This window comes from Oxyura jamaicensis, chromosome 2 (genome assembly GCF_011077185.1).
Source record: "Oxyura jamaicensis isolate SHBP4307 breed ruddy duck chromosome 2, BPBGC_Ojam_1.0, whole genome shotgun sequence".
NCBI classification, from domain to species: domain Eukaryota; kingdom Metazoa; phylum Chordata; class Aves; order Anseriformes; family Anatidae; genus Oxyura; species Oxyura jamaicensis.
In genome coordinates this window covers 146,813,727-146,841,712 of record NC_048894.1, presented here as the reverse complement: position 1 = coordinate 146,841,712, position 27,986 = coordinate 146,813,727, and the positions used below count along the sequence as shown (strand labels likewise).

Genomic DNA, 27,986 nt, shown 5'->3' with positions numbered 1-27,986 from the left:
TTGGTATCACTTCATCTAAGCTCTCAATCACAAGTCTCTTCAGTCAAAGAAAATGGATCAGATACCACCTGTGCAGCTGCATTCAATTATAAACAGCTACAGATTGTAGCTGAAGGAAGAGACGCAGCATATATCATCCTGTACTTTCCCATCTCCTTAGAGGTTACACATAAGGTACAGAAAAGGATTCACTAAAAGAGTTCTCTCTTTATAAAACTGCATTTCTGCAGAATTGGATGTATACAGAAACAGGGTATTTTGATACCATTTGGTAGCCTTGAGCACTGCGGCGCCAGGGTGACCTTTTATTGCTGTGCCCAAGATGACAAAACTGCTGCATGTGAAGGATTCTGCACATGGTTTGACCTACACCACAGTTTATTTGTAAACAATTGTTACATGTGCCAATAATTTAATTGAACAGCGACTTTGTACATTTCAATGTATAATATTAACAACGTCACACTAGAAGAGTTCAACTGTATTCAGTTACAGCTGGACTATAAAACCTTCAAAACACAAGCCAGAAACACTGAACAAGAAAAAGGAAAATCCAAGAACAATGGTGGAAAAGGAAAAACAACTGTGAGATAAAGCCATGATCAAAAAACTTGAAAACAAAGAGAACGCTTTCCAGTTGGTTCCTGAATATCCTCAGGTGCACCCATCTAGAATGATTACCAGGTGGTTGTGCCAGAGCACAAAGCCAACCTCTCTTCGAGAAGTTAAAAATAGATCTTGCTGAAGACAAACTTAAAATAACTTTACAATGTAGTAATGCGTGTGATTTCCCCCACTGTCAATAAAACTACCTGAAGAAAAGAAATGTATTTCATTTGTCTTTATTTGCAATACAATATAAAATAGATTCTTTTGGTATGAGGATCTTGGAGATCTTATTTTTTACACCACAATTAAAACAAAAGTCACATACTTTTGAGTAAAGCCTCTGGACCATCCCAAGCACTGCAGCTGTAGCCAAGTTTCAGGTATTTTATGGACTTCTTTGGTTGCAATCTATTCGGTAAACTTCAGATATGCAGACTTGAACACTTAAGCTCCTAATTCAGTGTTGAAGCAACAAAATTAGAGTAGCTTGATTTCCAAGAACTGCAACGTATCTGGAACCCTCACCATTAACGGTAAGATCTGTGGGTATTAAATAACTCTGAAAAGCAGACAACTTTTATTTAGAAGCTTTAGACAACCTAGTAACAGAGGTTATCCTTCACTCAGTAACACAAAGATATGCAGTGAGAACAAAAACTGAAATCCATTCTCAAACTTCCGTACAACAGATTTACCTTGCACTATCATCAGTCCCGTGCTTGTACAGACAGTGCGCACGGCAAGATTCAATACAATATGCCAAACTAGCTCACCTACCACAGCTCACTGTAGCGCTGAAAGTATTGTCTATAGTACTGAAAGTGTAAGCCATCCTCTACTGATTAGTTCCTCTACAGTGCTAGATATTGGGTTAATCTCCACACAACAATTCTCACAGTAAACTTGTTTTCTCCGCCATTTCTAGCGGACTGACATCCATTTCCTCTTCACTTTCCTTTGAAGGAAGTAAGGCAACTTAACGCCACGGAGAGTATGTACTTCCAGTACAAGTCACTGTAGTGTAAATACAGAATTTTATATAGATATCCTAGCTCCCTAATTTACACAGAATACTAGATTCAGTTGCTGTTGGTAAAATACAAAAACAAAGTAGATGTAAAAAAAAAAAAGAGCAGCACTGAGCAAACTGAAGTACTACAGACTTCCAGTTTCTTAGAGCACAAGTCCCACACTTACACTTTAGGAATGTGTATAAAGCAAAGGAGAAAAGAAGAATGACTTCAGCTGTGACTGTGAAAATCCCACTGCATTATCCTATCATGGTACAGTTTCCCTTTTTGAACTTCTCTTGTTTTTTTCATACAGCCATACAGAACAGAATACAAACCCAAATGTCATTATTTTTCTCAACACTTTTTTTCAGCATCGTCTTTGCCACAGATTCTTGGTCCGTAACATAGGCTAGTAATGGCAGGATGGTTAAGTCTCGTTTTTAATTATGACTATTTAAATCAAGGTAGTTCCAGAAGAGAGTAGTTGGCAGAGTACTTAGACACCTGGGTTAAAAGCCTTAGTATTTCAAATCTCTTGTTCTCCTCATGTGCTATATGAGACAGGCCTGTTGATTTCTTTTTTTTTTTTTTAAGCTGGCAAGAAGTTGTTAATGCCTAGCATAAACAATGTGAAAACTTGCTACATAAAATCATCCCCTAGAAATAGAGTCAGAACATGATCTTGGATGAAAAAGCTCACTGTAATGTTTGTCAAAATCCAACAGCTAATGGTTCAAGGAAAACAGATTCAGAGAAGTCTGCCTACTCATCCTCTGCTGTTGTTTTCCTTTGCTAATGACAGTCATGAAAAATAAAGAGCTCTGTTCTTTCAAACATTAATCAATAGCACAGATCTAGTTATCTACCTTAAAGTCAACTTACGAAATCAGGAGTTTTCCCATAGAGCTGCTCATCAGCAGTTTCAAGTAACAACGAGGGACAAACTCTGTGCACCCAAAATCTCAAACTCCTGGTTACGTACACAGAGGAAGACCATTATCATCAAGAACCCTACAAACAGAGCCAACCACTTCAGCCCTCCCTAATTCCACCTCTCCACTGAATTCTGCTAGAGATGAAAGTGCACCATTCATCTTCAAAGTGGCCTTAATCATCAGCAGGGCTTCAAGTCTGCCTTGATAAACATCAGACCTCTTCCTATTGTGCTGATTCATCATGGCCTAGCATTAGGCTAAACAACGTAATTCAACAATTCTTAATGCCCCATATCACTGTGATACTTTTTTTTTTAAAACAGTTGGTATCACTGAGCTTTCAGAGGAAGAGCCAAATGTCTTACCTTTATACAGAAAGATTTTCAGTAATACAGTACAAAACTAAACAGAATTTATGTCTGAGTAATGAACATAGAAAACTACTATTGCAATTTTGTGGTGACAGCATAGAAATTTAACAATCATCAGAAAGCCTACAAAGGGCGTGTTTAGTTATAAAAGAAAGATTGTCTCAAGATAAAAATAGTGCTGACAGCTAAAAAGCTCTCTGTTGCAGCAATATATGCAGTAATGAGTAACAAGTTCTGGACAGTTTAAGCACTTCCCCAATACTGCAACACGATACGTTTTTGTAACACTACTTTTACATGGGCTATGCTGCAGCAACAGTACACTTCTTAGTCGTTGGCACTATAAATTAACCATAAGAGAAGAAAGGCATTCAGTGATCAATGCGTGAGAATCCCTATTTGACCTGTTCCTTAGGTGCGGTTGAAATAAAAACCGAGGAAGGGGACCGTCCGTTCCATTCAGATAACACACCCTCCTTGAACATGAGATTCTTGGCAGGAAGTGGAACACCCGTATCTGCAGAAGAAGGCTGCAAAAGTGAGCTTGAAGAACCAGCATCATGGAGCTGATCCAGTGTTGAAATACCTTCCTAAAGCAAAAGTTAAAATAAAAAAACAGCGTCTTAAAAAAAAGAGAAATAATTAAGGATTTAACAGCTAGAATCTAACAGGCTATTCCAATCTGCAAACAGAGTTAGTGTTTCTAAAGTATGCATAATCCACATCACTATGGAAACAAAACCTGAACAAAGGGCAGTAGGAAATCGGCACAGTTGCCTCAGCTGCATCTGTGCACACATATTTAGGCTCCATGAAGCCTTCGAGGAGGCCTGAGACTTATAAATGAAGGGAAGACCCAGAAAATTGAATGTAAAGTTATAAAATCCAGAGGATAGCTACTGTGTCAGTCTGAGCATGTTAAGCACTGCCACTATCTCATAGTGTGCTTAGAGGTGTGCGTATATATACGTATACACACGCACACTTGAGACTCATGGATGGTGTTAAGGATTCAAAGCTTTTGGGAACCTCCAACATTCTCACAGGGAAACGGTTTCTAGGTCCTGCCACCCATAACACTTCCTCGGTTAAATAACCTGCAAGATCCATATCTTATTGGGAAGACTGACTTTTAGAGAAAAGTATCAAAGCATAAGCAGCTAAGCAGATCCCATGTTACACGTGGGCACTCCTTGCTAGCACACATTTCCATGCAGAACTACAGGAGGCTGTGCAGCTGGCATTTCTCCTTGCTTGCTGTGCAAGACCCCTATTGTTTATCCTTGCTCTCAAAGATTCCCCCTAAGTATGCAGAGTTTTACATACTTATACTCATTCACCACCAGATGCTAGAAGATCTTCGGAAAAAGTGCAAGAGTCTACTGGTACAAGATACTTGTTAATGTATTTTATCTTTGCTAAGTGAATGCAGTTGATTTGAAATGCAGGTAACATTTCAAAGCTCAGCACATTGATGGTTTGCAGGGATCTCCCTGGTGTACCTCAGAAGCAACCAAGCAGCCAGAGTAGGCTGTGTTATCAATAACTACCTTGTCCCCACCCCTCCACCCCCAAAAAAGTTACATGGAAACCCAGAAGTTAGAGACAAAGGATTAAATAAGGCTAGAATTTGAGGTTCACAGCACTTAACACAGTCACTGGTTACAGGAGGAAAAGAAACAAAAGCCTAAGAACAAAACAAAGTACATTTCCATGCAACAAAGAATGGCAAAGAGGAGGGCAAAAAGGATGACAGCATACAGAACAATTTACATCTTGACTATTCGTCCTTACCTGGAATGAATGAACAAAATTAAGGACCTGCAGAGACAGCTTTCTACTGGAATGTAAGAGTTTTTGAAGGCTGTCAAAAGTGAAAGAGAAGAATCTATGTTCAAATACAGAAAAATCAAAATGCACACCATAAATTCCCAACCTTCCAAAGGGCCTGAACTTTAAAGAAGTATGATAGTAACTTGCTCAGAAATAACTTTAGCAGTACCTGTTATCACGTGACAAAATAAAAAGCTTTCATACAGATGGTAACCTTACCACTGACACGGTGATCACCACATCTCATCTGTTTGCAAGCCTAGTCAGCTAAATGCTATTTTCCCTGTTTACACTGTGCTGAAATGAAACTACTGCAGTTGAAAAATGTTATTTTACTTAACATATTAATATACTAAATCATCAAGTCTCCTTCTTACCTAGGAGAGTGTGGTGATGTGACTTAAGAAGCAGATTAGTGACAGACTATTAAAAGCAAGTTGACTACTACAATAAAACCTCTAAGCCATGTTTTCAAGCTGCCTCTTATTTAGTCTCCAGAACCACATACCAAGGGGAAAAAAGTGCACATCATTGAAAGAGTAAACTTTCATAAAGAAAAGCTATAGGCAAAAGCAGAAGTTAGCTTGATCATAAGCCAGCACTAAGCTTAGGAAATAAAATGCCAAGATCAAAGAAACTTTACACCAAAGCTAAACATGTTCTACATCAAAGCATTACTAGTAAGCTTTTTATAAGGGGATCAGTGGGTGCAGAAAGAAGGAAAAAAAGCCTTTGCTAGGATAGGAAGGGAAAATGACCAGAAAGACTACTTTATACTTGTTTTTGTTGTTGTTTAGAGAGTTTGCTACAAAGAATTAATTTTCCACCATGCACAAATTTGAAAAAAAAAAAAAAAAGGCTAATTTCACTACAACTATGGACTACTAGACTGTACGTTACAGCTGGTATCTTTGAGCCAAAAAGCAATGCCACCACCTTATACATTGAATTAGGTACTCTGAAGATCAGCTCAGTTCTGCTCCTATAGTCATCAAGTTATAGGCATTGTTTTTTGCAGAAGCTCTGGACTCAACACAACTGTTAAACCTGTAGCTGGTAAAACACAGCTTACCTTTCTTTCCTACATAATCCATGAGTGGCAATTTTTCTGCAGACTTTCTGATTCAACTCAGAGCTGAAGAGAGGAATGCCAAAGCATAATTCCAGGGGAACCCATTCCAGTTCTGTTGTGGGTACTAAAAAGACAACCAAATTTTAGGAAAAGACAAAGCAAGAATACTGACCCCAGAACCAGTTGTCTCAGATCAGGAATTTATTAGACAGTTCATACTTTCTAAGGCAATTAATTTAATGAACTGCTCAAAGATTCAAGGGAATCTGAATTTTAGAAAGTAAGAACACTTAGTGTTGCACTTATCATCCTAGACAATAACTAACAACATGTTCAGTACCTTAAAAACAAGGCATCTTACCAGACTGAAAATGTTTAGTAAAGACACTTGTTACGCTTTTACCTTCAAGGCTTTGCTTGACTGCAGAATCCATTGAGGTTTCTTCTATTACCATCTCAAACGACTCTGTACTCCCATTTACATCAGATCCTGATGCTAGTTCGGCCTCTCCTAGAGGTAAAATAATTCTTACTTAAACGTTTAGATGAATATAACTTTAATTATCAATTGATGCAAGGAACTTGACACAAGTTTTGCCCAAAGGCCATATTGCTATTAAACTGGAAGAAGGGATATGGAGAAATACAAGGTCTTACTGATTTTAGGACTGACGAGCTACTTAGGAATCCTCAACACACTTAGGAAAGACCAAGTTCTGCCATATAAAAATGACAATTTACCTTTTAATGTTTTTTCATTTTTTTTTCCTTCTGCTGGCTATCCTAGTGCAGTGATTTTCAGTCTGTATTTGCAATGTCTGAACCAGGTTCAAAGAACAATTAGGAAGGCTGTCTACTGCCTCTAGATTTACATTCAAGGTAGGTTCCTCTCTGTGTTAGATGGTATTTTGTAGAGTTCCAAAACAAAAAATTGTAATCCTTTGTTCAACTTTGCTAAAGTGATTGGATGAAAATTAATGGAAAAAATTACTGTTAACTAACCTCTTCCATCAGAAGCGTCGCTCAGCTTTCTGTTGGCATGCCGACTTGTAGGATTCAACATCGTGACATAGCCACAAAAATGCTGCAAGTCTACTTTGTTTCTCAGTATCTTCAAAGCTGTATGAATGCCCATGTTCACACGGGAGAAGTCTAGCAGAAAACAATACATATCCCAGTTTAATTTATCAAAATCCTCCTCTGGAGCCATACAGTTCTACAGTTCTCTAGGCCACGCTAAGTTTTTTAATTGGATTTTTTGTTGTCTCCTGTAACGCTCCAAATTAGTAATAACATTGGTGGATATGGGACAATACATAAGATGATGTCTGGCTGGCACACACCGGACCAGGTTCAGCTAGGAACAACCAATGACCAGCTCTTTCGGTGCCACAGCCTTTTATAGCAAATTTGATCCACAGTCCACAGATCTGAAATTCTGAAGAACTACAGTACAGTATTAAAGGGTAATAATGAGTTTCAACATTGACTTTTTCATGCTAGAACACAGAGATTCTGCCTTTGAGAATTTTTACCTACCATCAAGTCAGAAAACAGACAGGCCAGAGAGGGCGTATATAAAAGTAATGCATTTTAAATGTAATAAAAATGAAACTAGAAAATTAGCTTTACTTCTAGTTGGCACAGATTCTTCTAAGTAGCAGCCTAAAGAATTTTAGATTTCATTTCTGGAAATTCACTGTGAAGAGACCTCTCAGCTGGAAAGGCTATGGTCTAAGCAATGCAACGTTTGTGTCGTACTCACCAAGGAGTATGTCAGGAAGTTAAATCCTAAGTTTTTAAAATCAGTTGAGCTAGGCAGACTTTGAAGGAGAATTTGCTAGTAAAGCTCTTCCTAGCATGAGGAATCCTCCATAATAGCACCTAGTGCTGCTAAACAAGGTAACTTTGCTTTTGGTCTCACCTCTCATAGTTAATAAACGCCGAATAGAAGCAGGCCTTAGAGAAGAATATACAGAAGATTTATTTATACAGTTAGTAAATATGCACAAATAAAAATTCAGAGGTGTTTGTGGAAGTTACTTCTTAATGTCTGCACTGAAAGACAAGACAGGCCAAAAAACACATTCTGTTTAAGACAAAACGTAGAAAGGAGACCTATCCCTAAGCTTAGAACAGATTTGTCAACGATTTAAACATTGCTTCAATTTTTTCACCTAACTTGACCCATAATTACAAGAAAATTTGTATTAAAATTAGCATCACAACTTTGCTGCACAAGGTAACGTGCAGGAAAAATAAATATAGTGGTGCAGAGATTACATTAAAGAAAATTACCTCCTTGCTGCTCAGCTTCATCAAACGGAAAAGGTATATGCATGGTTTCTCCCATTCCATGCATGCCGTGCCCCTGAACGTCAATAAAATAGCATTAGACACAGAAAAATATACTCATCAACTTAGCCTAGCCCTACTCGTGCTCACTTTTAGAGGGTACCAGTCATGCTGATGAAATAAACACAAATATTTATATATTAAAGCTCTTGCTTAGCTGAAATAAGTAGACTGAATAAGATACCTGACCCTTCTCTTTAAAATGCATGTGAGTAACCACAGTGAAGTTAAACTTCATTGAAGAGGAGCAGTATTTCTCTACAATTGCTATTTATAAACAAATTTCATAATCATTGGACATTTCTGAAGGAAAATAATGGTATTTCCACCCCCTAAGTATGGAAGTTTTTTGAGCAGTCAAGGCTGCCTTCAAGAATGTGCAGTTTTATGTTAGCTACGCTATTAAACATTTAAATGATTAATTCCAATAATTCAGCTGAACTGATGAAATATTAAAGAACGCTAATTTACTTTCCCAAACAGACAGACCCACTCTGTTTCTGCTGTGTGTGACAAACAGCATGCTTGGCTTTCCATAAAAGCAGTTGTTAACTACCTGAACTGTCATTTACCAGAAGAGTTGAATACTAAGCACTCTGAAGTGCATTTCTTAAAATATAGTTCATATTTCCAGCCACCTCATATAAGGTAGCTACCATCCAAAATGCTTGTGGGCTCTTCAGTTGCATTCCAGTCCCCTACATCCCCAACACACCCACAAATCCACACTTCATTTTCATTTAGCAAAACCCTGTTATGTCTGCCCCTAAAGTAACAGTGCACATGCAATATGCATTCAGTTCAAAACTCATGTATTTACCACCTCTAAATCATGGCAGCAATGCTTACAGAAGTTAAACATTTTTCAGCTCCTGGCAAAAGCATAGCTCTCCTACATTCTTGATCTCCTCTACCATGCAACAGCTTTACCTGAAATTACACAGGTTTTGGTGAGAGGACTCTGTACCTGAATGAGAACAGCTGAATGCGTTAGAGCATCATTCAACATTGTGAGCACATTCGAAGTAGGAACCACTCCTGGGTCGTGACCCCAAGATGTTATTAGTAAGCGATCATAACCCTGGAAGACAGAAGAGAATACACAGCAGTAATAGACTATCCAAGCACACAGGGAAATACTAGTTAGGCTAATAACATACTGTTACAATTCTGAAGTTACTGCAGGTAATTACAACTCCACAGCATTATACTTTGTCCCAAGTATCCCTCGTTCCTATTTCCAGGAAAAACAGAAATTTGCCAACCTCTAAGTTAAGATGCTGGTTGGAGCAGGACCTATCTGCCACCAGTCCCTACGTGGCCCTTGCAGCAGACTCATAACCGATAGGAGATGAAAATAATCCCATATAATTTGAAAGAAAATAAAACCAAGATAAACTAACACAGTCAAAAGAGAACAATGATATTTCCACCCCAAAATACATATCCAAAGAGAAGGGGCAGAGAGGCAAGAACGCTGACTGTTAAACCATTTTTACTTCTTAGTTTTCAAGACTGAAGTGCTGCATGTCTGCTTATCTGTAGGAGTTTTAGAAATGTCTCAACCGTTCCTTAAGAAAATGACACTGCAAAACAGTAGCAGGAGAGAAGCAACCCCATCTGTACACAGAGAAAAAAAGGCTCTAACAAGTCTGTGATAATGCATGGTGCGAAATCATGCAGTACAGGAAAATCAGACCCATCAGCTTACTGAAAATCCAGGTTCCTATAGAAATCTCCCAAGGCTATGTGGTGGTTTTACCGTGCTAGGCAGCTGAATACCACAACCACTCTCTTACTCCCCCTCCTCAGATGAGGAGGGGAAGAAGTAAAGGAAAGAACAACTCACGGGTTGAGATAAGGATAATTTAATTAAAGAGAAAAAATATTATTAAGGAAATATTATTATTAATTAAACAATTCAACTAAAGGGAAAAAAGGGAAAGGGGAAGAGGGGGGGAAAAGGGAATAACAAAACAAAACAAGTGAAGGCTATGTGGAAGTGCAGAGGAAAGAAATTACTCTCTACTTCCCACCAATGAGCGATGCTTGACCACATCCTTGAAGCAGGGCCTCAACGCACGTAGCCGGTGTTCGGGAGGAGGACAGACGTTTTTGCAATGAGAGCCCACCCCTCCCCTCTTCTTCCTTTTTCCACCTTTTATTGCTGAGTGTGACATCATATGGTATGGAATATCCCTTTGGTTGGTTTAGGTCAGCTGCCCTGCTGATGTTTCTTTCTCACTTTTTTGCCCACCCCCTAGGAGGGTCAGAGAGAGTCCTGATGCTGTGCCAGCACTGCTCAGCAGCAGACACAACACTGGTGTGATACCACTGCTGTTCTAGCTACAAGTGCAGAGCGCAGCACTGTATGGGCTGCTGCAGGGAAAGTTCACATCCCAGCCAGACCCAGTACAGGCTACCACACTGAATGCTTTTCATTAATGAAAATATGCAACCCATAACATTTACCACTAGTTTAAGCTACTGACTAATGTTTGAGTGAAACTCTCTGCCAAGAGCCTTACAAAATACCTTCTTCTCTAGGAGATTTGATTCACTTAATTTTGTGCTGTTTTAAAACTAGTCTTAAAATAGAAGCAACCCACAAAACTTTTGAGATCAAAAAGGACATGACGGGGGAGGGAAGAGATATATGGAAGATGCTGGAAGAATGAAAAATACATCTACGAATCCTAGAGCCAGAGATGACTGCAGACATAGATACACCTAAGAACACACATCCCTCTCTGAGTGTCTTCATGTTATTGTGATCTATTCAGCTCAAGTGTCTACTCAGAACAAAGAGATGCAAACTGTAGAGACTCCAATTATAAATTTGAACAAGACTTTTGATTAGTTCATGTTTTATGAACTCTGTTGTTATCAGTGAGAGCTAACACAGCTCAGTGTCTGCTACATGTCAAATTAAATTCAAGAGATGATTTTTTGGTTTTGGCAAGTTTAAGAGTTGCCATGACCACTCCCGCTTAAGTTTGCTGAAGCTACAAGATACTTAGCAGGACTTCTTTGTGACATGTTAGCCCACAGTAACATCTCTGACGGACAGAATGGGAGAAGGCAGCATCTAAACTCTTTCTGTTCATGAATTGGACAAACCTGCACTGTCTTATGGAAATCCTTCCCGAAGCATTATATGGGTACTCAAAGGTTAGATGGATTCAAGGCTGGGAAGTATGGGGAGAGCAATTGATCACTGCAGAGGTAAGATCTCCAGCCATAGCCATACACAAAATCACATACAGTTCAGGAACATCCAGAACATGGGAAGGCTGGAAAGGTCTTAAGAGGAAATACTACGTAGCCATATAGCTACAGCCACTGCTAGAGACTGGCTACTGAGCCAAGAAAACCTTTTGTCTAACCTAATATAATCTTTATTAAATATTTGGTCACTTAAACTGCAGGAAAAATTACTATTTCTCTGACTTCAACTGCTTTCCCTGAATGCTTTAGCGTACTGCACCCTCTGAAACACTTAGAAAAAGAATATGAAATAAATCCACGTATACGCTACCTGAAAAATATCTGGAAGTTTTCGAAGACGTGTTCCTTTAGAGAGCAGAAGAGAGGGTGGTCCTTGTCCAGTTATGTGGTAAATGTACAATTTGAACCAAACTGAACTGACTTCTGGAATTGCAGGTCCAATATGCTGAAAAGAGATTATTGAAAACAATTGTAATATTTACAATAATAGGCTCTATGTACAGATGTAACAATCAGCAGTTGTCAAAAATAAAGCTAGTTTTGCAGCACAGGAAGAAGTACAAATGCATTAATTTAATAAGGAGAGATGATATTCTAGGTACTCATTCACAGAAAATACCTTAGTATCAAGATACTGAGTTCAAGAACAGTGTATCTGTCATTAACCCCACTCAAATAGGTAAATTGTTAACAAATTAAACTGAATGCAGTAAATTCACATTTTATTCACTAAGCGTTTTTAGACAAATTGAAATACTATTTTACATGGCAATAACTGTGTCTCTTCTGAAGGGATACATGACAGACATGTCTAAAACAAAGTTAGAGATATTTATATTACTAGATACCGTTTTTTTTCCCCCCACAGTATTTTTTAATTTATTTTTATTTATTTATTTTTTACCTGGGGTGTACAGCTGCTAATAGGTCGAATTTCATTGGTGAGCGGTGCCATGGAAACCAGCAGAGTGTAATTTTTGTTGAGAACTCTGCTGCAGGTAGCTGGATCCAAGCCGAGCAAACTCTCACATCGTAAGAGGTCCAAGGGAAACCCTGAGTTGAGAACATAAGATTCTTAAATTATCATTTGAGATAGAACATAGAACACAAAGTATGATCTAAGATTTTCCATTCCACCCTGCCAAACCATGCATACACTATCTTTCATGATTAAATTTTAAATTATACACAGATTTATTTAAGTTAATCCCAACCATTTCAGCAGTTCTGGTCATACAGAATTCCCTGACACAGAGCTACAATTTCCTCCTCACCAACTAACAGATCCCAGAAAAGCAGAACACACAGAAATACAAGAATACAAGAAGAAGAACACACATAAATACTGAAGAAAGTTACTCAGGATTTTACAAATATTTATCCTCATTAGAAAGAATACACCCCCTTTCATGACTTGGAAAATGTTTCTTTGACAAAATCTCTCCACTTGAATAAAAGGATAACTCCTTTCATTACAGCCCTCAGAAGCACATGATTTTAAACTGAGCCCTTCCTCAAGCTGTGTTCATCGTGCCACCAGCTTTAATCTGCTGGTTTGGGCATTAAGTCTAACCCTGCATAACTGAATCTGTCATTCAACACCCACACTCAGTACCACAGGCATGAAGGATGACTTAATGGTGAAAGGTGAGTCCATGGAAGCTGAAGTTAGGAGGATTTCCTTAAAAGTATTCTCAGTACCGTTATTTGGTTGGTCGGGCTGCACAGCTTGTGCCCCTAGGTCTTTATTATGCCGCAGAAAAAGTATTGTGTTTCTCAGTGTAAGTGCATGATCGAAGTACCGCTGTGCTTCCCCTTCTCCTGTGCTTTGAACCTAAACAAGAAGCAAAATAAATACATATAAATGGCAGGTGCTTTCCACTAGCAATCACACAATAGGAAAGATTAACAAACTAGCATTTTAAAGCTTTGTACCCGAATAACAAGCCTGCAGGTTATATGCAAAGGTGATTCACAGCAACTATTAAATGAAAACTGAATCTTGGCCACACTAATCAAACTGTGAAAAAGTACACAGACATCAATAAATGTGAACCATGCCTCAGTCTTTAAGCGGGGATTTACATGTCCAGTCAGGATGACTGGTGTAAAAGAATACAGCAATTAACAGCAAAGTCTTGCTACATAATTCTGGAAGGGCAACTGTAAGATTATCTTTAAAAGGTATATAGGTTAACATACCAGAATACAATGGTCAAGTTTTCCTTTAAAAAAGGATATGCAGATTGTCAGAAATATATTATGAACCCTACTACATAGCACGTGATTTTCTGTTTAACAAGCAAGACCTACTGAAGGTGTACGTACTTGGGCAAATACTGCTCCTGAACTCACTTTGCTCACCAGACACTCACCACGTTTGTGTAAACGTGAAAGTCACAAAAGGTTTGAATGCTGCAAATAAGCAGCATTTTAACTGAAACCCTTAGGTTTGGCATGAGGGTTTGTGTTCACAGCACTGTATTGCTTGATGAGACTCTTAAAGCAGCCTTACAAAATTAAAATACTGAGGGTTTTTTGGCCCTTCACACAAGTGCTGAAAAAGCATTTGACCACACATGTAACAGATTACCTTTTCCAGCTCCACTAAGAAGCTGTCAAGAGACTCATCTGACAGTTTCCCAACTTCAAACATAGTAACTGCATGACTTTTCAAGTTCTGGAACAACAAAAAACTGTTTTTATTATTTGAAAAGGAAATGTGCAAGCAAAAAATATTAAACAAATGTTTCTTAACCGCAAACTATATGAATATTTTTCAAGTAATTAAAACCACATTATAATGAAGTCAAACTATTTTAAAACTTTACATACTCATTCTTAGCGTAATACAGTGAACAATTTTGACATACTGGTGAAAGATTTCCCATCATTAGAAAGGCAGTGAGAGTAGAATCAAACAGGAAGGCAATACGCTTTGTATGTCCACTAGACAGATTCAGGCTGCTCACGCTGGCTGTTTCAGCTAATAAAGAACAAGAAGAAAATAGATGATCACATTTGTTTTGTTTAAATATAATATCAAGTCATAAAACTATGTAAAAAAAAATCAAAAAACCTTAGTTAATGGCATACTAAGTACAACAGAATTCCCTTATCACTATTAGAGTAGCACCTGAATGAGTTTATTCACATGTTGATATCTTGGCATCAACTGACATCCATATGCAGATTAGCCAAATAGATTTCTTCCCCCCGAAAATGAGGCTGAAGAACTACAAACCGAGACATAGACACCACCTCCCCCACTGTATATTCCATACGAAAAAAAAGAATTACACAATCTGCATTTCATTTGTTTCTAGAGCCCTTTATAGCCTATGGCACTACAAGTATGAAATAATTGTTCCTAATGTATTAAATTCACTGAGTGCTAACCTGGATCATCTTGACTGTTGGTATCTGTATCTGTGGCTGATGACCCAGCTTCCTGTATAGGACTTCTGTTTTCCCCACTGTCCCATGAAAGCAGCATCTTTTGAGGATCCAAAGTACTCCTATTAATGTGAATTAAAATCCACATCTATAGGTCACTGTAGCACCAGAGAAGTATCTCTGCCTTCCAGTGCTAGTATCCCACGCACAGGCACGCCCAACACGTGCCTTTCAATACCTCTAAGCCCTAAACCAGTCCAGCGTGATGTCCCTCAGAGTCCTGCTTTAGCTTCAGCAGAAAAGTTTATTTGGTGGTTTGAAAACACCAGGTTTTGAACAACGGATCTGAAAAAATCCAACCACCTTCTTTCAAGAAAAGTCCAACGGGAAAAATCTAATTTGCTTTGTTCTCACATTCTGAGTTAACATTAAAGAAAAAGAAATATGTCTCAGCTTAAGTGGCTTACGAGAAATTGAACTAAACAAAGTGCCTGACAACTCTTAAATTATTTAACTTGGCACTCCAACTCGGAGAGCCCTTTGTTTTGTATTAACTTTTGCAGTATTTGATATAGATATACATAAAGAATGTCAGTGAAAGAGCTACTCAGAGCAAGCAAGCTTTATTTATCCGCATGTTCACTCGCAGCAGTACCAAGAGACATTGTCTCTGTGCTAGCACAGTAATAGCTGTTACTTCTGAGCCCAGCACTTCAAAACAAGCACACACTAGTCTGCTTCAAAAGTAAGCAACTAGGCACTTCAAAGTCAAAAAGTTTGCTCTGAGTAACAACAATAGAAGTAATAAATTGAACTTACAGGGTAAATTACCACCTCAGATTTGAGAGAGAATGAAGTTTTTTTGTCATTACACTATTGAAAAGCCAAGTGAAATCAGCTGTTACAGAAGTCACAGAGAGCAACTCTTAGCTATATAATGAGATTTAGACGTTAGCTTTCTCTTCAAAGAGAAAATAAGTTTTATGGAAGAATGGAGACACTTACTTCAGTCTGTTTACTGAAGGAACATTCTTCCATGAGGGATGGAGATTATCCAGGTTTATCACTTGGCCTTTTTTATGAGCGAAGCCTAACCGACAATACATGGATACGGCATTCTGAAAAAAAACACACAAGCACATAATAAGGAACTGCAATATGAAACCCATCTATGTAGACAACTTTCAGGACAGTGAGATTTCCACATCAAATAACAAATGTACGATACATACCTTTACTAAAGATAAATCAATCTCTAGGACATTTGCAAGCTAAAAAGAAAAAAAAAAGATTCATCAATACAGAATTTAAATGCAGAGTTATTTGCCACTTGTGGGCTTTGGCATTTTTTTGTTGGTTTTGTTTCCTTATACTTAAATATACTTATACTTAAATAAAGCCTGTAATAGTAAAAGCAATTTTGTCTTGACGAAGACAAAAATTTTGTCTTGACCAAGACAAAATAGGAAAAAGGCGGGGGAGAAGTGTCATATGAAGTCTCATGATTGCTCCACTTCAAAGCATGCAAAAGAAATCTTCCATTATCTTCTACTGTGTAATTTCTAGGCTAATCATGTATATCAACAGACATGCAAAGAAGAAGAAAATAAATCCTGGATGTATTTAATAGGTATTTTTCAGGTACTTATTCACGAAGTTTAGAGAATCAAACCTTATGAAAAGCATTTCATTAAAATTATGAATACTTATGCAAAAGCTACTTTCCTACTTTAAGCCAATACCTTACATATTTTTACTACTAGATAATTTTTTTTTTTAATTCACACAAGTAAAACAGAACCAATTCATTTAGAACAAAGAGAAAACAGATTTCTTCAATTCTGTCTTGTACAGAACAAGCTGCACAAGTCACTCCTTACGGATTCACTCCAGCTGACAGAGATGCTTCAGTGAATTGAAGGTACACCTTTAGCCTGGAACACTACCAAGTTACATTCAATATTGAAGAATCTGGTTGGATCTCAAATCCGCGAAGTCTGACAATACTTCTAAATAAAATCACTTGATATCTATCACTATCTCTATCTTAAGTATTTCAATAGCGTGCTTTAGGCCCTTTCAAGTTTTCCTGCCTCCCTCATGCAACACAAGTTTTACTTACCTCTGCCACATTAGTGTGTTCATCTATTGAAACAAATATCTTGTACAGGAGGGTTTCAAAGTAATCACCTTGCACTCTGTTCATCACAAAACCTTCAAGTGGCGGCACTGAAAAGAATTATTTGCAAGATTACAATTTGGTAATCTGTTTTGAACTGAAACTGCATAAAAACAGGCAGATAAATTTACACAGATTTTGTTTTCACGGTATCTATTTTTCCCCAGAGTCTGAAAGAAAAAAAGTCTAAAGGTAGTTTACATGGTATTAAAAATTCTCCTGCTCCTTAAGAAAAGCAATGTTTGTTGATGTGTTTTCTTTTAAAATCTAAAGCCACTCTGCCCTGCATCATCTTGCAGACTCCTGCCCATCCACTACAGATAATTCCCAGTCACCCAGCCAATAAAATGAGTTTCTGATGTGAAGGCAGGGGGTGAGAGGGACCAACAAGAACAAAACAATAACTACTTAACTTCCACCCTGGACTGAGAATACCAAAGTTAATATCTAAGCAGTAATTCTCCTGCAATTAGAAGACTTTCTTCGCTTAACTGCTCTGTATTACAGCAATGATGTTTAGTTCTGCATAGCTAGGTTCCAAGTGCCTCTTTGCATATTACACTCAATTCAGAAACCCCTGAGACCTAGCACAGAACAATGAGCTGTTCAAAGGGTAGCCATATTTTGCATGGGTTTCAGCTCCTACCTAGTCCCCAGACACAGCATTTTACTACAATTAAAGTGACAAGACCATGAAGGATGGAACCGATATCTAAAAAAAAAAAAAGTTGCATATGTTAAAAAAGCCACACAGGAATCAGTCACATCCTTTTGGCAAGGCAGCTACATTTCTTTACATTATTCCTTTTCATTACAGGCATACAGGAGGGCACTTATTAAGTCAAATCATGAATCTTTAAAAGAATCTCAACTTACCTAGATATTTGTATTAAAGCTTAAGAATTCAAGCTGAATTAAGTCCCATGTACAATAAAAAAACGTTTTAATATGGCTGACAAAATACTTTGTTGGGAAAAAATCTCACGGTTCAAATGCTTTAAGCAAATTCACACATACAGACAAGCAGTTTCCGAGACAGACAACTACAAGATAACTGAAATAGATCCAAGAAAACATAGGTAGTATATCATAAAAATATTGACTTACCTGCTATACAGCTGTCATCAGATATTGGTACATCGAGGTAAATAAATCCTTTGTTATACAAGCCTGTACAAACAAAAGCACATCGTTATAGAAAAAGCATCTTCCAGATAACTGATGATACAAGTAGACTTCCCATTAGTCAATTCAGAATTTGAAGTTTTTTCTGTGAACCTGCACAGTACAATTTTGCTTTGCAGTGCGCGGATCAATGCATGTAATATTCAGCAGGTGTTACCCTAAAACAGAGCTCTTTACTTGAGCTCTGATGCAGTGCACGTGGAGCTCTCTAACTATTTCTAGGGTGACTGAGTATGGTAGAATACCAGAAACTGAAGCAGCTACATTTTATAAAAAACAAGCATCTCTCTCCCTAAAAGTTAACTTGGTTTTCACCACCATCGCTGACTGATAGTACAGTGTTATTCTGAATTAGCTTGGTCACCTGAGGCTGCTGGCTATATTTTGGTCCTGCTCTAACTCGGGGTAGAGCTTGCATGCTTTGTAGCACAGACACAAACTAAGTCACATGAGCTCTGATGGTCCTCACATGTCCTTCCCACAAATCTTCACAGAAAATCTTTTTTATACAACTACAGAAAGAAATTCCAGGGCACGGCAGCACAAGGCATCAGCAAAAGCACAGGAGATACAGAGGAGCATGGCATACAACATGGTAGATACCATATAACACTTCCCACACGTGACCATGATTTGAGCACTAAGCGTTTGAATTGAGTTCTGCAGAGTAGATGAGACAGGGAAAAGTTCTGAAGAAAAGCAATACCCGTGAATTAGGTAGAAAGGTACATTGGATCCTTCTAAACCTATTTTCCCTCCAAGCTTTAAGCCCTTTCCACAATCAACACCGAGCCATGTATAGACAAAAATCATTAGGTGTTTTCTGAATTCAGGTCTTCTTAAGCCCTGCGCTGTATCGAATCCACTGCAGAGCTTGTATTACACCCACCTTACCTTTTGTTTGTTTTTAAATTTCTGTTTTGTTCTGCTTCTGTCACAGGCAATGGATTTTGGCCTTAATTTCTAACACAGCTCCAATTGCCTGTAGTAAACCAAACATTTACAAATCAACTTCTCAAGGAAGAGTTTGTCAGTGAATTTGTACTCCCTCGACTAAAGTGATTTGTCTACAGCTAACGCTTCTTACACTGAAACAGGGAGAGACAGGCTCTTAGATTTGAGCTCCATTTTTGATGGCGTTCAAACAGTATGAAATTTCAAAACATCTTCTTTGAAAAGAAAACTGAAGTTTTGGCACCTGGGAACACCAGCTCTGCCATTTTTATTTTCTCTCGTCCCCATCTACCACCTTCCCCTCCCTCAGTCTCTACTGCCACTTTCTAATGAATTAAATTTGTTGAATATTACATGCACTGTTCACAAGGTCTAGACCAGTTTGTACAAGCTCTTGAGTATTTTCCTCCACATCCTCCTATGCTTCAGCTGTCTACAACCCTTTTATTCCTACTTTTCAATCACTACTCTCAGAATTTACTGATTCTGGCCAAAATTAAATAAAAAAAAGGAAGTCAGTCAAACACTTACTGTGAACTACATGGAAGTCTAATGAACCAGCAAGCTGAGGACCTGAATCAATTATCTTATCGATAGCAGACTTCTCTGATGTAGTGCAAATCTAGATGAATGAAATCTTGTTAGTCTGTTGGAGAAATACGTCTATGCAACTTAAATAATGCCACTCAAAAACCACAAGTATCTCATGTTCAGGTCAGTCCTAAGAAATAAGAACACAGAAAGTAACCCTGCTCTTCAGCGAAATGCTTGCATTGAAGAATTCACTGTGGTTCTTGTTCAAGTCTTAAAATTTTTGCTCTTGTCCCTGCACGAAGTAACGCATGCTCTAGGAATGGTATTTAGCTGCACAGGTGACAAATGAAGTCCACAGTACCCTAAGTTTGCTATTTAAAGCTTCTGAATTGAGTGTTCAACCATGCAACTGGAACCATTCCAGAAAGAGGTCAAATACAGTATCAAAGCAACTTGCTTCACGTTAACTATTCTGGATTGATGGAATGTCAGAACATAAGCAACTGCTGCCCAGGATACTCCCAATGACCGCAAAAAAAGATTTCATCACTGCTTTAAATAAAAAATAAATAAAACAATTTTTTTTGTTTGTTTAAATCTAAACAAACAAAAGATTCCGGAGAAAGAATTAAATCAATTAATTAGATCAAGTGACAAGCTGCCTCTACAAAAATTGTGAGAATGAAAGTAGAATGAGTAAGCCAGCCTACATGTTTTTCATGTGCAAATAATGAAGAAAATATGGAGACCTAAAGTGAGCAGAAATGAAAAAGATACATATCAAAGTCCACTAGCATTCTAATTACGCTGAAGGTGAAGATTTAGTCAAAAACAAGATGTCAGAGTTAAAATATGAAATTTATAAGCTATTTTGCTGCTTGTTCCCTATAAAACACAGCAGCACAGGCTTCAGTTACCGCAGTTTGGCTGACCCAAAGCAACCTCAGCACTGCACACAACACGGAAAGTACAAAGGAGGGAGAGGGCAGAACATGCTGAAGAGAACAGCCACTTCTACTAGCTCCATTCTCTATTTCCATAAAAGAGTTGTTATAAACCTCCAACCTGCAACAGTCTTTGTGTAGAATACACAAAGGGAAGCCCATTTTCAGGGTATTCAGCCAAAATTAGAGTTGCAAGCTGTATTCACGTACCTTGATGTCATCCTCAGTGATGTAGCCAGACTGCACAACCCACCAAGCCTCTATGGCTATTTCCACAGGTTTCACAGGTAACAGATCACGAGCTGTTTTCCTTCTGAAAAATTTCTGCAGTGGTACAGTCCATTTGAGATAGAAATAAGTAGCACTTCACATGTGCAGACAACTGTTTACCTTTATACAAGCATCCATTTTTAAGTACATTATATCCACAGACTGGACACACACAAATACTATTAACCTTGCCATTTAGTAAAAGCACATGGTTCAGAAACAAATGTGCCTCCCTCAAAGGTGTGCCTCACTCAAAAGCGTGCCTCACTCAACTCATATGAGAATGAGAAGGAAAAAAATTATTTCCATGTGATATTGTCAAATCTTCACATAAAACTGTCTTCTATGTACCACTAAAAACACTACTCAAACACACCATGATCAAGTCCAAAACCAGCAGTATACAAGTGGTATATTTTAAGAAGTTCAATGGTATTAAAAACCATTTTAAGACCATAGTTTATTTACTCTCAAAGACCAAGTACACCACATTCCCAATCAGCATGATGCTATAGAAGTACAGCGAATTTCAGTCCAAGAAAGGAAGTGCCCTAAAGGGCACTGTTTATTGACAGCTCCCTTTCCATTCTCTTCCATTGCATAGCCATTACTTTTTGGTTCATTTTATCAACTCCTTATTTTGGTAAACACAGTCTGGCTGAAGGAGTACCATGAAGCTACTGTGAGAGTATTTTGTAGAATCATAAAGGTTGGAAAAGACCTCCAAGATCATCTGGTCCAACCGTTTATGAGTTTCCTGAAGAAAGAAAAGTCTGTTGCAAACTAGAAGACCTATATATATGTCTATCAACAGCCACTGCAATGTTTTCCACAGTTCACACGTAGGGCTGCTTGTTCAGGCGCACTGCTGTTGTCTTAGAGAACAACACACATACCACAAAAATGTACATCTAGTTGGAGAATGGTCCCAGAATGAGTTGTGCTCTCAGCTGCACCCATGAAAACATGGGATAATTCTTCTAAAACCAACACCACTATTCCATATTTATAGTGGCCCGGAAACATTAGTTACCTGAATAAATACATCTCGGAAAATATGTTAAAAAAGGCAATGCCACATCTCCTTTTCTTCAGCACAATTTAATTTAAAAGTTCTTTATTAATATCACAAAGCAGACAATAATTAGCAATCCAGTCTTTTGTGTTTGGTTAGACATTATTAAAACTAACAAGACCCATGGAACGTTTCCGCTCCATTTCCTATCAAGTAATGTGCTCTGGATGGGGAAAGGAAGGGAAAAATCAAAGAAAACCTCACCTTTGAAGATCTACACTGGTTCATTAGATCTATATACTGGTTTCTTCCTATACCAAGGAGTCTTAGACCTGAAAAATAATTAAGTTTTTATTTCTCTTAAGAAGGGTTTAAGCTGAAGATACATAAAACATTCTTCAAAGAATCAGACTTAAAATAAGACTTTCACTTACTCTTTCTTCTCAAAATAATAGAAAACCTCAAGTCAGTTCTAACTGGATTTGACTGAGAATCATATGCACCTAAAAACCACCATCTATCCCCATTTACTTACTCTAAAAGGAATTAAAAAAAAGAAAAATCCAATTTCTCTGAAGTCGCAGGGTAGCATGGAATAATCTAACCCCTTTCTCTCCTGCTCTTACATCAACAGGTAATAACTATACTTCAGATCAAGAGGACTAAAGTTGTACCTAATTTTGGTCGATAGCTTTCTTTCCCCAGCCTAGAATCACACCGCGCACAGGATTAGAACTCTGTAAGCTAGGAATTAGAGCATAAAAGGCCATATAAGCCTTTAAGGAAGATGACTAACAACTATTTGACTTGAAATGAATCAGGATTTAATTCTATAACCCCTAGCCTTCAATCACTAACAATTTGTGAGAAGACACAGGAAAACTATTCAAGTAGTTTTGAGCTTTGACCCATATTCTGTCTCAATTTTACGTCCAGCTTTCTGGTTTGACACTAGTTTAATTAAAAATGATAGTGAATATACTCAATTTACTTCAGTCATGGACTCACAGCTGCTGTTAAAATAACAGGATCAGCATGGAAAAAAAAAGAAAAAAAAAAAAACAAAGAAGCCTTTCTTGTCCACAGACTCCTGAGCAACATTCGATTTCCAAGAACCTACGTCATGCTGAGCAAAAAGTTTCTTATCTGCTTCCCCAGCATGAACATTAAATAGAGGCAAATTAGTACAGTTAACTCAAGGTTTTGTGTTGTTTATTTTAAGAAAAATAAAAACTGCTTTCCAAAGCACTAATCCTCACCTGACTGTACACTACACCTAAAGAGAGCCATGTAAATTCGTAGTGAAGGTGAGAAATGAAGCACATAGCTATAAATAACTTCTCAGTGGCAGGTTTCAGTAACACCCTCCCCATGTCAGCAATCTGCATTTTCCTTCGTAAGACTTGTCAGTAGGCTCACTCTGTTCTTCAAATTCAACACGAGAGGTTGCATTTTCACTTCCTAATCACCCCCTCTGGTGCCCACAGCAGAAAGCAAGACAAAACAGCTGGGACATCCGAGCATATCCCGGAGTAACATTTTGGTACAAGGTTCCTCTTTGTACACTGACGTTAATTCACAGGGGTGCCAACAGCCTTCTGGGGACCTCCCAAAGCTTTCTGCCCAACACACACCAAAAAATCATATGGACAGAACTCTGCATGCAGAGCACATGCTCCTTAATACCACCATTTACATGCTGCTACACCTTCACTCACACGCTTGTTTTCAAGCAAACAGATGCCCTGCAAATCAACTCCAGCTCGTTGGAAGCGGCAATGCAACTAGAGAATACTTACAGTCAGCAGCAGTGAAGTTGGGTAACGAATCATAGCTTTTTTCACTGTTCATTATATCCTTAAAAAGAAAAAAAAAAAAAAACTTAGTTCCAACAAGAAAGTTATTGCTTCAGAGAAGCAGGTCCAAAAATCAATGTCTTGCACAAAACTTGAAATTAAAATAGAAATCTATTGAAGTCAATGCAGTGGTTCTGGCTGGGATAGAGTTAATTTTCTTCATAGTAGAAAATGTTTTGGATTAGTGACCAAAACAATGTTGATAATACACAAATGTTTTAGTTATTATTGAACACCGTGCTTACACAGCCTCAAGGTCTTCTCTGTTTCTCACAGTGCCCTGCCAGCAAGGGGCTGGGGGTGCCCCAGGAACTGGAGGGGCACAGCCAGGACAGCTGGCTCCAAATGACCAGAGGGATGTTTGTAACATATGATGTCATGTTCAACAAAAGCTGGGGGAAAAGAGGAGGAGGGCGGGGGGGAAGTACGGAGTTATGGCATGCACCTTCCCAAGTAACCATTAAACTCGCTGAGCCCCACTTTCCTGGAAGTGGCTGGACATCTGCCTGCCAGTGTGAAATAATGAATGAATCCTTTGTTGTGCTTTGTTTGCAGGAGCAGCTTTTGCTTTACCTAGTAAGCTGTCTTTAATCTCAACCCACAAGGTTTCTCCCTTATATCCTCACAATTCTCTCCCTCATCCCACTGAGAAAGCAGCAAGCATCAGTGTAAAGTTAGCTGCCTGCTGTGGTTAACCCACACCAGCCAGCTGAGATCTCAGACTTGCCAACTACTCAACTACTCCTCACGCAGTAAGGTAAATACACAAAAAATATACTTCAGTTCGATGCAAGCTTTAGCAAGCTAGAAATGCTGATCTTCAGAGCAATAAGGGTGAAATCCTGTATCTGTCCTCACAACAAAAAACAGCACAGGAAATTGCTAACTAATAATGCAGAATAAGCTAGGAACTGAACAGCTATAAAGCGTACAATCACTGAACAGAAAATGAGCAGCCACTTCCGACATCCAAAGAATATAAAAGAAGATTGCCAGTGTGTGACAGAAAACAGAACCATCTTAATTCTCAGAGAAAAGATCTCCAATACGGTTAATTATCATTTTTGAAAAGAAAAACAGCTCAAATGTGTGCTCTTTTTTTTTAAAAGAGAATTCCCTTTGTTTTATTAATCAAACAGAATTCATCTGTATTTAAAAAAAAAAAAACTCAAGAGTTGCAAATACCAAACATCAGAAGAAAGCCTAGGCCACCCAGGGCCCCGTGACAAAGTCCAGTCCTTGGAAGTTTTCCAGGGGAACAAGGGAAAAACCTGGAGGTACAAGGAGTTGTCGAGAAACTTTTCCTTACCTGCAGCTTGTTAGCAGACCCTACCCAAAGCAAACAAGCCCCGGGACACTGCCCTGCATGCACTACGGGGCCAGCTCTGCTGTCTCTAGGACAGAACGCAACATTTGCTCCCCCGGGATTCGTGCTCACCTCCATGATGCCCGTGTAATAGGAGAATGGTGTTACCCTCAGCCCCTTAACCATGATGTCGGACAAATGGTACGGGTACAACATCAGGTGATCCCGACTGTATTTCAGCAGATCCTCGTAGTATTTCCGCTCGTCCTTCTTGACATGCTTAACTACACGAAAAGGGGAGAAAAAGTTACGCTGTTTATTAAAAAAAAGTAAAACAGCAGAAAGATTAGAAATAGCAGAACGTGGATTGCCAAAAGTAAAAACCAAATAAAGGAGTGGTGATGGGCGTTCAGCACCCATCGGGCACACACAACGAGCACTCCCAGAGCCATTAAGGATCACTTTAGAACAGAGCGGATTTATTTCACAGGTTACCATGAAGTGGCCCGCTGAGACAACTCATGCAGGCTCTGGAAATTATCATTAATTAGCGAAACCATCATCTGCTATAGAAAGAGGACTGGATGCAGTCAACACAAAATACATTGGAAGTGTGCAAACAAGTCATAACCAGTAGCTCCTAAGAGCCAGACCTTGAAACAGGGCAAGCTCTTGCAGTTTCTCAGTAAAGAGCCTTCAGCGAGGAAGAATCAGGTAGTAACTGGAAGTTATTTTGTTTCTTTACTCACCTAAGTTATTCCGGTACCGTAGCTGATTGCGGATGCTGTAGAGCACAACCTGCCTTTCATACTCCCTCTGAGAGTTTCCCAGACCCTTGAAAACAAGAAGAGCTGTCAGCTGGCATGCACAAAACCTGTTCTAGTGAAACCACTGCCGAGCATCTCATACGGGACCAAATGCAGGTCCCGTATTCAGCGAGTCCCTCAGTTCACTATTTCAATAGCATCTTCAATCCTGGTACAAAGTCAAGGGTATTTTTAGTTAAACGGGTCCCTCCACACAGGATGTGGAGCTAAATGGCAATCTTTTGTTGTTTTTCTTTTCCTAGAACCCTTCTGATCAAAAAGGGAGCCTCTCATCTTCAAATCGAAGGTTACAGAACTTCTTTTTGATTACAGGAAGCCTCGAGCATTTTGGCAAGCAGTCAGCACCTTGCAGCCTCAAAGAAGTGCCCAGAATTAGTGCAACAGAAATCATCGCTTGTCAGTGACGTGAAGTTTCAGCTGTTGCACCTAATAAGCTTAGAAGCAAAAAAATAAAAAAGAAACTTCAATGGGAACTTCACAGAGCAGGCAATCCAGTGATCTTAGGTCACAAGATGAATGCGTAAGCACAGCGCGGTACTCGACTATCATGAAGCAAGATAAAAAGCAGATTTCGGTTGATGCTTTAAATGCCTTATTTCAGCAGCTGTCCTGCAAAACTCCCCACGTTATTCCTCTACTCAGCATCTGCTAAAAAGCGAGGAGGTTTTCTTCTCCCGGTTCCCTCAGCTGAAGCTCATATCCAAAAGAGATCCTTAGATAAAGAAGTGTGTTTGCTGCGTATATGGGACAAAGACGTGCTGCAGAGCCAGGCATTAGAAGATAAACACCCTCGATATCACAGCTGGGGCCCATGACTGGACACCCAAAGAGAGGTCCAGGTATTTTCTGAGCACAAAAGCAGGCAGGAATTGTTTTCCAGCTTCCAAACAGCACCGGGCCGTGGGGATGAGCTGAGCACCTCCCTTTCCCCTGACACACCGCCTCCCCTCCCCTGTCAGAGGAGCATTACACCGGGCAAATCAAACTTTCATGAGGTTTTCTTTTCCATGAGCCACTCTGCCGACGGAGCGCAGCAGCACCAGGCTCTGGTGACAGAGCCCTGGCTCAGGGCGCACTGCTTGCTGCTGGGGCACCCGCCTGGGGCTGCCCTGAGAGCATCCCTGCACCCCCATGGCCTCCTCTCATCCCACACAGACCCCAAACCACTCCTATAAGCCCTACTCTCTGCAGACCCCAAAGCCACTCATATAGGCCCCTCTCCCCCCCGACCCCAAACTGCTCCTACGCACCCCCTTCCCATCTTACAGACCCCAAACCTCTCCGATAAGCCCTGCTCCCCACAAAGAGCCCCCTAACAACTCCTGTATGCCCCTCTCCTCCGATACTGACCCCAAACCAGTCCTATACGCCCCATTCCCCCCTTATAAATCCCAAACTACACCTATAAGCCCCACTCCCCATACACAAACCCCAAACCACTCCTATACACCCCATTCTCCCCCATACAGGCCCCAAACCTATCCTATAAGAACCTCTCTCCCCGCAAAAAGACCCCACACCACTTCTATACACCCCATTCCCCTTTACAAACCCCAAACCACTCCCACATGCCCCTCTTCCCCCACACAGCCTCCTAACCACTCCTATATGTCCCTCTGCTCCCATATTGACCCCAAACCTCTTCTATACACCCCATTCCCCCCTTGCAGACCCCAAACCACTCCTACACGCCTCTCTCCCCCCACACAGCCCCCAAACCACTCCTACATGCCCCATTCCCCTTTACAGACCCCAAACTACTCCTACACACCCCTCTCCCCTCATGCAGACCCCAAACCGCTCCTAAACTCCCCATTCACCCCTTACAAACCCCAAACCACTCCCACACACCCCCCTCCCCCACCACAGCCCCCAAACGCCCCCCACGCCCTCTCTCTCCCCTCACAGCCCCTCACGCCCCCTCTCTCCACACCGAGGCCCCTCGCCCCGTCCCCTCCCCGCGCGGTACCTGCTTGACGCTGGCCGGCAGCCGCGCCCAGGGGTAGTTGTGGCGGATGTGGAACTCCACGTCGATGTTCATGGCGAGGGGGCCCGGCCACCTCCGCCCCAGGCCCCGCCGCCGGGGGGCGCCGCAGCCCCGGGG

At 39.7% G+C, this 27,986-nt stretch overlaps 1 protein-coding gene across 1 annotated transcript; it reads right to left on the bottom strand.

The window, feature by feature from the left end:
* Positions 1 to 360: 360 nt before the first annotated feature.
* Positions 361 to 27,986, bottom strand: FAM91A1 (family with sequence similarity 91 member A1). Its single transcript, XM_035317589.1, has 24 exons — positions 27,852 to 27,986; positions 25,805 to 25,889; positions 25,188 to 25,339; positions 23,693 to 23,750; positions 22,158 to 22,225; positions 20,819 to 20,932; positions 19,662 to 19,752; positions 18,099 to 18,161; positions 16,935 to 17,041; positions 16,045 to 16,083; positions 15,818 to 15,930; positions 14,816 to 14,934; positions 14,290 to 14,402; positions 14,010 to 14,096; positions 13,118 to 13,250; positions 12,321 to 12,469; positions 11,727 to 11,861; positions 9,156 to 9,269; positions 8,132 to 8,204; positions 6,836 to 6,985; positions 6,237 to 6,344; positions 5,834 to 5,957; positions 4,723 to 4,792; positions 361 to 3,518 (listed from the first exon to the last, which is right to left on the bottom strand). The coding sequence occupies exons 1-24, from the start codon at positions 27,921 to 27,923 to the stop codon at positions 3,324 to 3,326; spliced, it is 2,532 nt and encodes an 843-aa protein (XP_035173480.1). The 5' UTR covers positions 27,924 to 27,986; the 3' UTR covers positions 361 to 3,323.

Excerpts from the sequence above, each read along its gene's own strand:
- FAM91A1 (XM_035317589.1), bottom strand. The coding sequence starts at position 27,923 with ATGAACATCGACGTGGAGTTCCACATCCGCCACAACTACCCCTGGGCG. Across the intron at positions 23,751-25,187 it reads ATTACACGGGCATCATGGAG|GATATAATGAACAGTGAAAA; the intron begins GTGAGCACGAAT and ends TTTCTTTTTAAG. Across the intron at positions 6,986-8,131 it reads TGAAGCTGAGCAGCAAGGAG|ACTTCTCCCGTGTGAACATG; the intron begins GTAATTTTCTTT and ends GTTTTCTGCTAG.